Consider the following 14,257-nt stretch of genomic DNA (forward strand, 5'->3'; position numbering starts at 1 on the left):
CGCAAACAAAAAACACGGGGGGAAAAAAATATAGAAAAAATGTATATATAAAAAAAAAAAAAATCACCAGTAAACTCTTCAACAAGCTTCTAACCCATCAATCCTACCAGCACCAGCAATACCTAAATCCACTGTGCACCACGTCGAAAGTACTCCACAAATCCAAATAGGCCGTTATGGATGTGGAAGAGGAAGCAATAGACTGATTTGGAGAGAAGAGGAACAATAAGAAAAGCAATATAATCAGTGATTGTGGAGAAATACATGGAGAAGAAAGAGCAAAATACAAAAAACTATTATACAAGGAAAAAGATGAGGAAAATTTGGTACTATTCACCGGATTTTTGGCCTTCGGCCAATTGTCCAGAGGGAGCGAGGGTAGTGGAAGAGTCCGGAGAGAGAGGGAGGGAATGGAGAAGGGAAAAGGCCGGTCACCATTTAGTTATTAATATTTTTCCCAAACGAAAATATTGGTATAGTAGGTGAAAGAATTTCAAGGACTATTACTATATCTATATTTGAACTTCAAGGTTCGGACGTGTAGGAGAGCATTGGTGATAGCATCAATTTTGAAGGTAACAAGCTACCGTAAGTTTGTCTATGAGTTATCCTGAATAAGAACTTAAAACTGACCTGTTTTTTGGAACCCAACATATTTTTCACTAATGAAAAGAACGAAGCCGGCATTACTGCATCAACAGAACCAGAAAACCAATATCTTATGCACCATTCACCAGAAAAGAAAAAAGACTATTTTGTAAACCATAAAAATCCACATCGGTTGTGTTCTAGGGTTTGATTCACTAAATATATAGTGAAACAAAAACCAAAGATGGGGAAAACACAATAGACAGGACTAAACAGAAGTTTCTGTAACAACAATTGCATCAAAAGCGTTCCATAAGAATTGTATCGCGAACAAGTCATCTGATATGCAAAGGTATATGTGTAATGCACCTCGGGAGAAGCTATAGGTCCGGGCAGAAGAGATTGTAGGCGGAGATAAGGGAGCTGAGAGCAAACGCCAGGAACGCGAGAAAGGAGACAGCGATCGAGCCATTTGCCATGCTGGGGAAGGGGTCGGTTCCCCAGTTGGAGACCCAGTCCCCAACACGAGCTGTTGCCGACGACGATGCAGAGATCAAAAGGTATGCCAAAACCTGCAAAAATTAAATGAAATAGAAAACTTTTGAGATACGGAAGAATTTGGGCCTCACATACAATGGACTTGCTTAGCTTGCCTGAAGTGAAGTGCTGTTTGAATAAAAGTTGTTCAAATAAAGCTACGTAGAGTTTAATACGTTTTAGAGTCAGGAAGCTCATGTCAGCTTCCTTTTGCAGCAAAAGATACATAGTAGAGAAGCTTCTTTCCATCTAGAGCGTAATAGCAATGAGGCTTTTTGGTCAGTTCATTAAAAATTTGGATGAATTGGGAAAGTCGATGTACTTCATGCGATAAAATTTTCATAGATTGTAATAGAGAAGGTAAAAAAAAAGCTTCTCCTCTTACATATATGGTTGATATTAAACAAAAAAAAAAACATAGCGCATAATGTAAACAGTGATGATGAATATGGCATTAGTTTATTTTGCTTAAAGAAATTCAAAATGTTTGACTTCTTATCCAAAGAAAAACTCCAGTAAAATTGATCAGAGTTACACGTTATTACGTTACGCCCTAAAGTTGCCATGCTGGATTGCCTAGTTCAAATCTCCCAATCAAACAAAATGTCCAACCAAAAGCACACAAATAATAACATAAACAATTTAGTAGCCCTGGAGTATGAACGCTGAATACATACCTTGTAGTTCTGCACATGAACCAAGAAATTCATAGATAGGTAAAATAGGAATCATTGGCACCAAATAATACCAGCTAGAAAAGATGCGATGCTACTTGAATACTGCATCAAGAATTATCACATGATCTTCTAAGATAACTGTAAGAAGGTGCTAACTTGGATATTTTTACTATTCATGTTAGTTATAAACTAAAAATATCATACTAGTCTTAAGTAGGTTTCTCAATAAAAATGGAAGTGCTTATGGCTTCTTTTTATTGATTAAGTTTCAACAACAACTATAGATTCTTGATGTCCACCAAAGAGCAGATTGCCAAATGAGTAGACACCCAAAAAAAAAACCAAAAAAAACAGGTAAAAAGTAAATTGTTACCAGCAATTCCAAATCGACAAAAAGATAATGAAGGGAGGCGATAGAGTTGGAATCGAGGGAAAGCTAACAGGGAGAATGTCCCCCATAAATAACAACTACTTTAGCTTAACTTTTCCAAAATAATAATAATAATAATAATAATAATAATAATGAACTTTAAACTTGCTTTATTAGTCCAGCAAAAACCATGCCCTCTTAGAAAAAACCTTTTCTAAGTGTCTCTCATCCATTTATTTCTATTCAAATTCCTAACTTCTTATGATATAGATTTAAGCAAATAAGTTCTGGGCATTGGCATGATTTGAAGTTGCACTCCAAAAACACCAACTTGCAAATGAGTTTTCCCTGACACTGTTTAGCCAAGTTCTTATCTAAATAATGTGATATTATTCAAGTTATATCATCAGAATCACACAATAAGACCACTTATACACTATCATATAAAAAATTGATTAAAGATATTAAAAAAAATTGCAAAAATGTTTTTTTATTTATTCACGCTTATCTTCATAATATTGAATAATACATAAAAAAAACGAAAATGAGAAATATTATAGTTCAACCTTGAGGAGTTTGTAGTTGTTCCCTTGCTGGTCACTAGAGATGCAAAAATTATCAAAACAGGTAAAAGAAAAGGTGATTACCGACAAGGAAATTAAATATTGCTATTGGAAGCTCGCAAGAAGGTCATAAGATGTGTATTGTTGGTGCATAAAACTGGCAGAGGCAACCTTATAACCCTAGAAAGAGACTTGTCTTAATTTAATTGTGTAATCAAGAACTCAATAAGTGGGGAGGATTATATGAAGAGAGAGGCTGTATTGTCATCTAACATTGAAATTTTCACGTTTTGGGAAGCCACATTTGCTTTGTTAGGACCATTTATTAAGGTGTGAAGAAGAAAAATAGAGGCCAACACAATAGGCGCCTAGGCAAGTAATGCCAATTGAAATAATCAATCAAACAAACAAATCCAACTGGACCTATCCCAAATGTCTAACAGATGCCTAATATTTTGAAGTCGTCCTTCTAAACAATGATCTTAGGCATCAGATTAGTGCCTAACACAATTACTACTCAATTGATTAAGAGGTGGAGGCTACAGCATATCCTTGCTATAATCTCCTCCAGAGAGTATAAAAGCAATTTTATTCCTTTTTCTACCTCACTAGAAGTAGATAACCAGATGTTAGAGAGAATATGGATGGCACACGAAACGAGAACATGTTTAACCAGAACAACTCTCCTCATCATGGAGAAGTTAGCTTTTAAGGTGACTCTAGATCTTATCCATCAACCTATTCGGGGCATTAAAGTTTTGCTGCCCCTGATATATGGGAAACCTGAGAAATATATCCCTGTTTTATTTCACCTGCCCCTTTGAGTAAGCAATCAGCATACTGAGATGCTTCATATTCTTGCCCACATTAGATCTAACAACCACAAAAAATGAGGCAAGCGCTGTCCTCGTCCTCATTGTGATACTTGATCACATCAGAAAATACGATGCATTGTCCCTAGTTGCTCTCACTATGACTAAGCAATCATCCGTGCAAAATTAGATTATTGACCGTTAATGAGCTTGCCTCAAAACAAAAACCAGAAGCTCTGTTCAAATAGACGTCCATGATTCAGGTAAGGGGTGTATATCACAAGCACAAAATAAAGATGGTAAGAAAGAAGTGCCTGCCTCAAAGCATCCCCGAACAGATATGCCTTACTACTAAAAAATGGACAAAAAGAGCACATTAAGATTTTAATAGCTTAATAATTGAGAGCATTTCAAAAAACACTGTGCCAGAAATTAAACATCCATATCAGGCCAATCAATGAATGCTTCCAAACTTTTTGGTTTAACTTAGTATGAAAGTTTATTATATAACAGTACCTCTCAAATTTTGATATCCAGTCAACCAAACAGGTGGAGAAACAATTTTAAAGGTGTATATGCCACAAAGCTTGTCAGAGTTGAAACTTCACCTTCAGTAAAACTGGAATATTCCACTGAACTTGAATAAAGTTGGCTAATTTTGTTCGTTGTCAGATATTTTTGAGGAAAACAAAGATTATGCCAAATAAACTAGCTTGGCCATCCTACTGTACGAGGTTCTCATCAGTGTGGGCTTATGAAGAATGAGAAATACACAATCTTACCATCTTTCTTCTGTAGTAACAACCCATGCCACTACAAAACAGGACAGCTCTTAAACTGTGCACTAGAAAAAGAAGTTGATTTCTTTAAACTCTTTTGGCTTATCATCCAAAAGGATGCTTATACTAATATCTGGTATAAAGAAAAATTAAAGAGAACACCATCGAACCCTCCCATCATAGGTCAATTAACTTTACAAAGATACATTATCATCTGCACGCGGCTTGTTAACCATTCAATGAATTTTTTTTAGGCAGGTTATTCTTGAGAGAACAAGCATTGTTTGTAGAAGTAAATGTAATGTTTAGACAACATTTCTGTTGCTAGGAGATTTTGCAGCCAGCAAAAAGTGATAAAAGCAAAACTAATTGCCTATTGACCAAAGCCGATGTTGAGGGGCCCGTACTGTATGATATCAATACCAAATATTGGGATCATTTTGAATCAGTTTCTCACCTACATCTGTTTCTTTTACAAAACAGACCCCATGACCAGATACATTGTAATAGATAACCAACAATAATGATTTAAGATAATGAACAAAGCCTCGGTAATGGAAACTTAATTAAAGGCCAACCAGTTTTGTGCATCTGCCTCCAAAATAAAAAAACAATTTCAAACAAACCTATCTCTTTGGAGAATTACGCAAGAATTTGGCTAACACACGTGCTGATATCTTCTAACAACATGTTTTACTAATGCATTTGTATACTTCTGAGTTCACTGTGCCTAGTTCTTATATAGTGTTAGGTCTTTTGACTTCTCAGAAGATCAGAAGTAATAAATATACATTGACCCCCATGGTAACAATAAAACACAATCAAAGGTTATTGCTAGTATGTCTTTCTATTAAAAACGATGACTATCTTTCTAATTGTTTCATGCTCACTTTTTAATAATTATCTCAACCGAAAATAAATAATTCGATCAAGACATCTGCAATCCTTGAGTCTATAGATAATAAATCTGGCATTTCCATTCATAAGAACCTTGCTGCAAAAATTAAACCTGGTAAAAAATGAATTACGATTGTAATAATAAAATTATCATAGAGAAGACATTTAGACAAGAAAAAGAGAGGAAATCCTCTCATTTTTTTAAATATTGACATTGACTTCTAACTAATCAATTATTCCGGTCCAGTCCGCTATATTAATCTTAATTCCTAAGTGTGGAATCCAAACAATCCAATGAATTACATTTAAAAGTTTTTGTTTCGCATGGAACAAAGAGCCAAAAATAAGAGAGAAAACTGTATGCAATTTTACTAATTCAGTTTATACAGAAGTAATTATGTCAATGACCACAGTTTCAGGTCATCTCCACAATTCAATCTTAAAAATGCACAAGCAAAGCTCCACGACCAAGATTATTAAACACTTGGATAGGGTTTACTAAAAGTAGTTAGTGTTAGGTCCCAAAAAATGACCTGATAACTACTAGAGCATTTAGACAAAGTTTACACTATGTTTGCTAGTGAATGCAATGAACTCAAATGAATTAGATTTGACTTAGAAATGTATAGTTCGGGATGAATTGTGGTTGGTTGATTTCATTATCCTCTTTCCTGTTTTACTGTTTGTCGTGTTTAGTTCCATCACAATCAAGAAAGGGGAATTTCAAAAAGGAATTTTCTTATAATTTACAAATCACTGAAAATCAAGCACGAAGTTATCAGATTTGTAGCTTAATCAAAATGCACTCAACTCAACAAAATTTAATACCAAAGATGAATTAGTAGGTATCCAAACTGTAACGCCCCCAATAGTCCCACATCGGATGGGATACTGATTCCGATCAGTTTATATGAGGCCTATACGCTAGTAATAATAATTGGGCTTAAACATTTTGGGTTGATGGTTTAGCCCAACGAGTTTCTACTGCTAGCCGTCGGGTCATTGCAATTGGTATCAGAGACGAATACCAGCGGGAAGTGTGAGAACTAAGTGCTATGCGGGACAAAGTGCTACACCAACGGATTTGGTGGGAGCCACCTCTTGAACCCGGAGGAGCCACCTCTGGAATCTCACATCGCCTGGTAATGGTCCTGGTCGGTCTGTCTGTGATCTGGTTTGGACCCGACGAGGACGTCAGGGTCTAAACAGGGGAAGTTTGTAACGCCCAAATAGTCCCACATTGGGGGGGAGTTTGTAACGACCCAATAGTCCCACATCGGGTGAGATACTGATTTCGTTCGGTTTATATGAGGCCTTAACGATCTGACCCGCTAGCAACAATAACTCGTTGGGCCCAAACCACCGGCCCAAAATGCTTAATCCCAGTTATTATTACTAGCGTGTAGGCCTCATATAAACCGATCGAAATCAGTATCCCACCCGATGTGGTTAGTAACGCCCCCCATAAGTCCCATATCGGGTGGGATACTGATTTCGATCGGTTTATATGAGACCTGCACGCTAGTAATAATAACTGGGCTTAAGCATTTTGGGCCGGTGGTTGGGCCCAACGAATTATTGTTGCTAGCGGGTCGGTTCGTTGCAATTGGTATCAGAGATGAATACCAACCAGAAATGTTAGAACTAAAACCGAGAAGATCTAGTTCGTCGGATGCGAAAATACCAAAAGAGATCCGAGAAAGAGAGAAGAAAAATAAAGCACACAATATTTACGTGGTTCGGCCAACGGCCTACGTCCACGGGCGAAGACGGAGGGAGATCTTCATTATAATCAAAGTGGTGTACAAAATATGCCTCTCTCACAAAACCCTAATCCCAAAAAATACACCCATATTCCCTCTCTCATCTTCCGCACTAAATCAATAGCAGAAATGGTATATTTATAATAGTGGCTAAATCTTAATACGATTAGGAATACAAACCCACTAAGATTAGGAATATCTCGATAAATTAGGCATAATCTAAACTTAACTTAATGGGATAATTAAAACAGAATAGGGTTAGAAGACCTTGCGGTACTAGAATTCGAGACATATTTAACAATCTCCACCTTGGCTTGAATTCTATGTCTTCTCCACCAAAATCCCAAGAGCTCCTGAAGTGCTACTGCACATGCGAACAAGTTTACGGAATACTTGACCTTGATCGCCTAAAAACTTAATGAGCAAATCCGCGGGATTCTCTGAAGTGCCAATCTTCTCATCTCCAACTACGCCTTTTGCAACCTCTGTTGCATCAGAACGACAACTTGTCGTAGAGCGAAACTGCTGGAGCGATCAAACTTCTCGATCTCAAATTCGTCGACGTCTTAAACACCCAAACGAACATTCCGGCTCTAATACCAGTTTGTTAGAACTAAAACCGAGAAGATCTAGTTCGTCGGATGCGAAAATACCAAAAGAGATCCAAGAAAGAGAGAAGAAAAATAAAGCACACAATATTTACGTGGTTCGGCCAACGGCCTACGTCCACGGGCGAAGACGGAGCGGAAATCTTCATTATAATCAAAGTGGTGTACAAAATATGTCTCTCTCACAAAACCCTAATCCCAAAAATACACCCATATTCTCTCTCTCATATTCCACACTAAATCAATAGCAGAAAGGGTATATTTATAATAGTGGTTAAATCCTAATACGATTAGAAATACAAACCCACTAAGATTAGGAATATCTCGATAAATTAGGCATAATCTAAACTTAACTTAATGGGATAACTAAAACAGAATAGGATTAGAAGACCTTGCGGTACTAAAATTCGAAACATATTTAACAATCTACCAGTTTGTTAGAACTAAAACCGAGAAGATCTAGTTCGTCGGATGCGAAAATACCAAAAGAGATCCGAGAAAGAGAGAAGAAAAATAAAGCACACAATATTTACGTGGTTCGGCCAACGGCCTACGTCCACGGGCGAAGACGGAGCGGAGATCTTCATTATAATCAAAGTGGTGTACAAAATATGCCTCTCTCACAAAACCCTAATCCCAAAAATACACCCATATTCCCTCTCTCATCTTCCGCACTAAATCAATAGCAGAAAGGGTATATTTATAATAGGTTAAATCCTAATACAATTAGGAATACAAACCCACTAAGATTAGGAATATCTCAATAAAATTAGGCATAATCTAAACTTAACTTAATGAGATAATTAAAACAGAATAGGGTTAGAAGACCTTGCGGTACTAGAATTCGAGACATATTTAACAGGAAATGTGAAAGCTAAGTGCTATGCGGGACAAAGTGCTACACCAACGGGTTTGGTGAGAGCCACCTCTTGAACCCGTAGGAGCCAGCTCTACCTCTAGAATCTCACATTGCCTGGTAATTCTGATCCTGATTTGTCTGTCTGTGATCTGGTTTGGACTGATCTGGTTTGAATCCGAAGAGGACGTCAGGGTCTAAACGGAGGGAGTTTGTAACGCCCCCAATAAGTCCCAGCCCAATAAGTCCCACATCGGGTAGGATACTGATTTCGATATGTTTATATGCGACCTACACGCTAGCAATAATAATTGGGCTTAAGCATTTTAGGCCGGTGGTTGGGCCCAACGAGTTATTGCTGCTAGCGAGTCGGGTCGTTGCACAAACAAGGGAGTTAAGTGAAAGTTGAAGTAGAACCGATTTGAGCGTTGCCAAACAGGGTGTTACTAATTCAGTAATTCCTAACTTTTTTAAAAATAAAAAAAAAAAATCATACCCCGAAAAATAACTATTGAAGTACCTGATCCATGGCGAAGTCGAAATAGTGCCCTGCGGGGCGGCCGATGACGGGCTTCCCCTTCTTCATCTGCATCACCTGTGAGGACACCTGGAACCCGGCGTACAGGAACCCGATCACGTTCACCGCCACGCAGTACCTGTTTCCCCGATCCAACGGCCCAAAACGCATCATCACGACCAGATCAAACGCGATCGGATCATCACACACATCCGATCTCGACGCCCCCAAAAACCCTAGATGGAGAGGGAGAGGGAGAGGGAGAGAGAGAGTGCGCGCGCGCGGGCGTACCGGAATTGGCTGTAGTTGCTGTAGGAGTCGAGGGCCCAGCCCTTGCGCCGGTCGGCGGCGAGGACGGAGAAGGCCAAGAGGCAGAGGAGCGCCGCCGCCGCGCGAGCCGCAACCGCCCCCGCGACTGCGACTGCGACTGCGGGTGCTCCTCCTCTCCGCCGCGGCCACCGGTCCACGCGTACCAGCCGCCGCCGTCGGCGGCTAGCTGCTGCGGCGGCGGCGGCGGGTCGTGGCGCGCGGCGCGGAGCACGATCGCCTCCGCCGCGGGGTGCGGCGGAGGAGAGGTCGGGGTGGTGTGGTTCGGCGTCGGCGTCGGCGTCGGCGGCGGAGGAAGCGCGGGGAGGGGGAGCTCTTCCTCCGGGAGCGGCGATCGGAGGGGGGAGCTCATGAGCTCCGCCATTAGAGATGCGGGAGACGAAGTGGAAGTGAAACTAATCTTTCCTTTTCTTCATTATTGATATTGCATATAACCGCGCTTTTTCCTGCGGAGAACTTTTTCTTTTTTTTGATTTGTAAATATATACTTTGAAAAATTTTAGTTTGTTCATGTATATATCCCGTTTGATTCACTTTAATTTTTTTAATAGTGAGTACATAGAATAATTATTTTATAATTATAAATTTGTTCATATAAAAAATTTTTTTTCTTTCTCTTTTTGTCCCTATCTTTGTCGCGGCACATATAGCGTATCTTATTTTTCTTACGAAAATCTTGCCTTCCGTCGTTGTAAGTCTCGCCATTATCATACATAAAAAAAAGAGAGATAGAAAAGTAACACTGCTCAACATAGAAATAGAAATTATATATATAGAAAAAAAAAATATCATTTTATCGCTCAACTAACTGCTCAGTTAACCGTGGTTAGTTTTTTTTAACTCATGGTTATCAAATTTTGAGAACAGAAAAATATATTTGCGGACATAAGGATTTTTGAAGAATAAATTTGATAACTTAAGTTGTTTAGAGTTTTATTTAGGGAAAACTTCAAAAAACCCACTTGTGGTTTCAATTTTTTTCACTTTAGTAACTTGTGGTTTAAAATATATCAAGTTAGTACCCTGTAGTTTCTTATGTTATCACTTTAGTACCCTGTGGTTTAAAGTGTATCAAGTTAGTACCCTGTGGTTTTACACTTTATCACTTTAGTACCCTGTGGTTTTAATTTTGTATCAAGTTAGTACCCTGTGATTTTTTGGTTTTAATTTTGTATCAAGTTAATACCTTGTGATTTTTTAAATCGCAGGGTACTAAAGTGATAAAGTGTGAAACCACAGGGTACTAAAGTGATAAAGTGCAAAACCGCAAGATACTAACTTGATACACTTTAAACCACAGGGTACTAAAGTGATAAAGTGGGAAACCACAGGGTACTAACTTGATACATTTTAAACCACATGGTACTAAAATAAAAAATGTGAAACCACAGGGGGGTTTTTGAAGTTTTTCCTTTTATTTATTATTTCATATCTTTAAAAGGAGCCACGTGCAATTATCCCTTTGCTTTATTCTACTAATACTTTGTCGGCAATAGTCACCTGAAAATTGTTGCTTGCACCGGATCTGCCATGTCATCACAGGACCAAGCTTAAAAAAGAAAAAAGAAGGGACAATTGATTATGTACTTGAAAAGTTCTCGACAATTACCCCTCTTACAAAGCTAAAGCTAGTATTAAAAATATCTTTTTTACATTCCAAGTTATTTCAAATATAATTTTAGAGTTAAATTCTGTTAGTAAACGATTAGCAATAATTGTTATCTCTGTAAAATTACTATTTTGCCCTTTTTAATATACCCTTCGACCATTACCAATTTTTCTTATTTGCCTTTCAGTTAGGGATAAAAGAAGTATTTTGATTTTTACTCTTTTCAAATATATTTTTCTATTATCACCAACTTAGGGAGAAAAGGTATTTTGATTTTTTTTTTTAACTCTATTAAATATTTAACTCACGTTTAGCCCGAGATAACTTAATGGCAGTAACTACAGGAGTATTTTTGAACAACGGAGGAATATATTAGGGATATATTGAAAGAGCAATGTTATAGATACACCCTAGAGTAAGGTGTATATCTTACACCCACTCCATCCTAAGATCATTCTTATCATATCAATTTTGTTAAATTTTATTCAAAATCAATTCGATTTTTATCAACTCTAGGATTGCTAGTGTAAAATGTACACCTCTTTTTGGGTATCCAAGAAGTATTTTTTTAAAAAAATATATTGTCAAAACCGACCAAACAATCCGAAATTTCTTGTGTGCGATACTTTAACACTTGATAAATAAAAAAAAAATTAAAATGTTCAATCAGTAAAGTATTAAAATTTGAAATGTTTCACTTTTGGCCAATTTGCATAAAAAATCCACTTATTTTGGGCTTTTGCAAAACCGGGCCAACTTTTTCGTTTTTGCAGATTCGGTCCGCTTTTCCGCCGCCTGACTAAAATGCCCCTTGTATACAAAAGGCCCCCGCATATTCCTCGACATACGTATACTACCCTACCGTACGATCCTGGCCGGCATTAAATGCGCCCCTTGCGCTTTACGCAACCTCGCTCTTTTTCGGAACCCGGGACCACATCCGTCTCGCTATTCGCCGGCCCCGCTGTTTGCTGTTCGGCTTTAAGACTTTAATAAAATTTTTGAAGATAAATGACAAAAACTGCATGCCCCACAAGAGGGATAATAGTGCAACACGAAGGAGCAACGCCAGGAGAAATGGTGCAGCCGTCCTTCTAACAGTGCATCCCTAGACTCGCGCTAGTGCAACCTCTCCATAACCAGTCAAAATTTTACTTTCTTTACTTCTTAATATAATCTGAAGTTAAAAGTGCAAATGAACGGCGTCCCCCCTAAATGCAGGCAAAGCGTCGGCAGCGCAGGACGGTCGGCGGCGGGGCAGGACAGTAGGCGGTCGGTCGGGAGTTGAAATCGTGCAACGACCCTTCTAACAATGCACTACTAGACTCGCTCCAGTACAAACTCTCCATAACCAGTCAAAATTTTTCTTCCTTTAATTTTTAATATAATCTGAAGCTAATAGTTCAAATGAACGGCGCCCCCGCCAAATGCAGGCGAAGCGAAGTGGTTCCACGGCGGCGGGGCATGACGGCCGGCGGCCGTGATGGGGTTCGAGATGTGCGAGGTAACTGCTAAACGATTGAAGAAGATAAGGTTCGGCGGGGCACGAAGGTCGGCGCCGGGGCAGCACCGTCGCCGGCGGGTCCGGAGTTCGAGAGGTGCGACATAACTGCTAAACGATTTAAAAAGATAATTGTGTAAAGTTTCTCATAAAAGCTCCCGCCTTCTTTCAACAGTATAATAAGTGCATAGTTAAACGCGAATAATAGTGCAAGATAGTGATAATAATAAAACAATAATTTATAAAAGAGTGCAACGAAGCTTGTAAGAATGCAATCCGGAGTTATTAACAGTGCAATGGATTTCAAAAAGAGTGCAACAAGGCTTGTAAGTGTGCAATACGGTAGTAATACTAATGCAACATTAAACGCAAATAATAGTGCAACGCAACGTGGGGTAAAAGAGTGAACGTAAGTTTGCAAGTGCTCAATGCGTTCGTAATTATAGTGCAAGTGCAATCGTTTGAAGGAAATGGTGCAATGATTATTCTAGCAGTGTAAATATCGACTGTCCATTGGTGATAACGTGATATTAAGAGTAAAAGAAGACTAAGTGGTGCACTTTTTTGATCAAAATAGTGCAAGATTCTTTAATAAAAACAGTGCTACATTGTTTGAAAAATAGTGTAACAAATTCGCAAGTAGTCCATTAACCTGGGATGAAATATTACTTTTTTTTTATGCAAATTACACGATTTTATAATACTTTGTAACATATAAAGAGAACTTGCATACAATACAACGTTCTATTACATAAATACAGAACCAACTTGTACAAATAATTATATAACAAAAGTATGGAACCATATAAGCTAGTCTGCAATTCCACGCGCACGAAGCCGACGCAAACAGGTATAGGCAGCCAGGGGAGAGTGCCGTAGGAGACTACGAGGAGGAGGTCGCTAGGAAGGGTACGAACCAGTAACGAGGCGTTAACATCGACTCACATTATCTGGAATGCTTTATTTGCCATGAACCTGGCAGCTCGTGGTAAATAAAGCCCTCTAGATAGTGCGAATCAATCTTAACCCCTCGTTGTGGTGTCGCCGTCGGCGGCTATCGCATCTCAGCTGCCACAGCGACTGGAAATACGAAGAGACTTCTCCTACTCAGGCGCTACGCTACCGCTTGCGGGGAACACCGTTGTCAACTTCCGTAATGGTGTAAAAGAGTAATAATAGTGTAACTTACGAGCCAACTATTTCAAAATTTGTTGGCTGAGAAATAGATGTAGATGCATCCCCGGAACGGCTGTTAATCAACAGCTCCAGCCGTTCATCTGTAAGCACTTCATCTATATCATCGGGATCACATGTAGGAACATTTCTCTCGACTAAGTTACTCACAGCATAAAGCTCCATCAGATACGCGTGGATTTTATAGAGTCTCCATATGTTTCGGACATCATCGTCATCAACAATGTCGATGAGTTTGCTGAGTTCCCCACTATAGCAAAGTTTTATTTCGATCTTGCAGTATTCCGGTGAAGTGTTCATGTACTGGAAGAACACTGCTCGCAGGGAATTAAAAGTATCCTCTTACCTGATGAAAGCGAGCCAGCAGGATCCTCCTACATAGTTGACAATGTCTCCTTCCTCCTTAAAGAACCCATTAAAATGGCAATGCACTGAAATTTCAGCGTTATCCATAACTTGTAAGAGTTGGAAACAAGAAATTAGCCGAAAGTAGTTCAAAACCACTCTTTCATCAATATATAATCCAGTTAACGTGCATGAGTTGTTAAGTTATGCATGAGGCGGGAAAAGGTAGATCCGTTCCCGCCATAATTTATTTCCAACCCGTCGACATACAACGTTGGGATAGCTTTCAATCATCGGCTGATGATAATAAAACG

The 14,257-nt window shown here is 38.8% G+C and overlaps 1 protein-coding gene across 1 annotated transcript; it reads right to left on the reverse strand.

Moving 5' to 3' along the window:
- On the reverse strand, nucleotides 730-14,051 carry LOC109718512 (CASP-like protein 4A2). Its single transcript, XM_020244768.1, has 5 exons — nucleotides 13,945-14,051; nucleotides 13,602-13,848; nucleotides 9,259-9,689; nucleotides 8,971-9,106; nucleotides 730-1,160 (listed from the first exon to the last, which is right to left on the reverse strand). Exons 1-5 carry the CDS (start codon nucleotides 14,049-14,051, stop codon nucleotides 969-971), a joined length of 1,113 nt encoding a protein of 370 aa, XP_020100357.1. The 3' UTR covers nucleotides 730-968.

Source organism: Ananas comosus, linkage group 12 (genome assembly GCF_001540865.1).
Source record: "Ananas comosus cultivar F153 linkage group 12, ASM154086v1, whole genome shotgun sequence".
Taxonomy (NCBI): Eukaryota; Viridiplantae; Streptophyta; class Magnoliopsida; order Poales; family Bromeliaceae; genus Ananas; species Ananas comosus.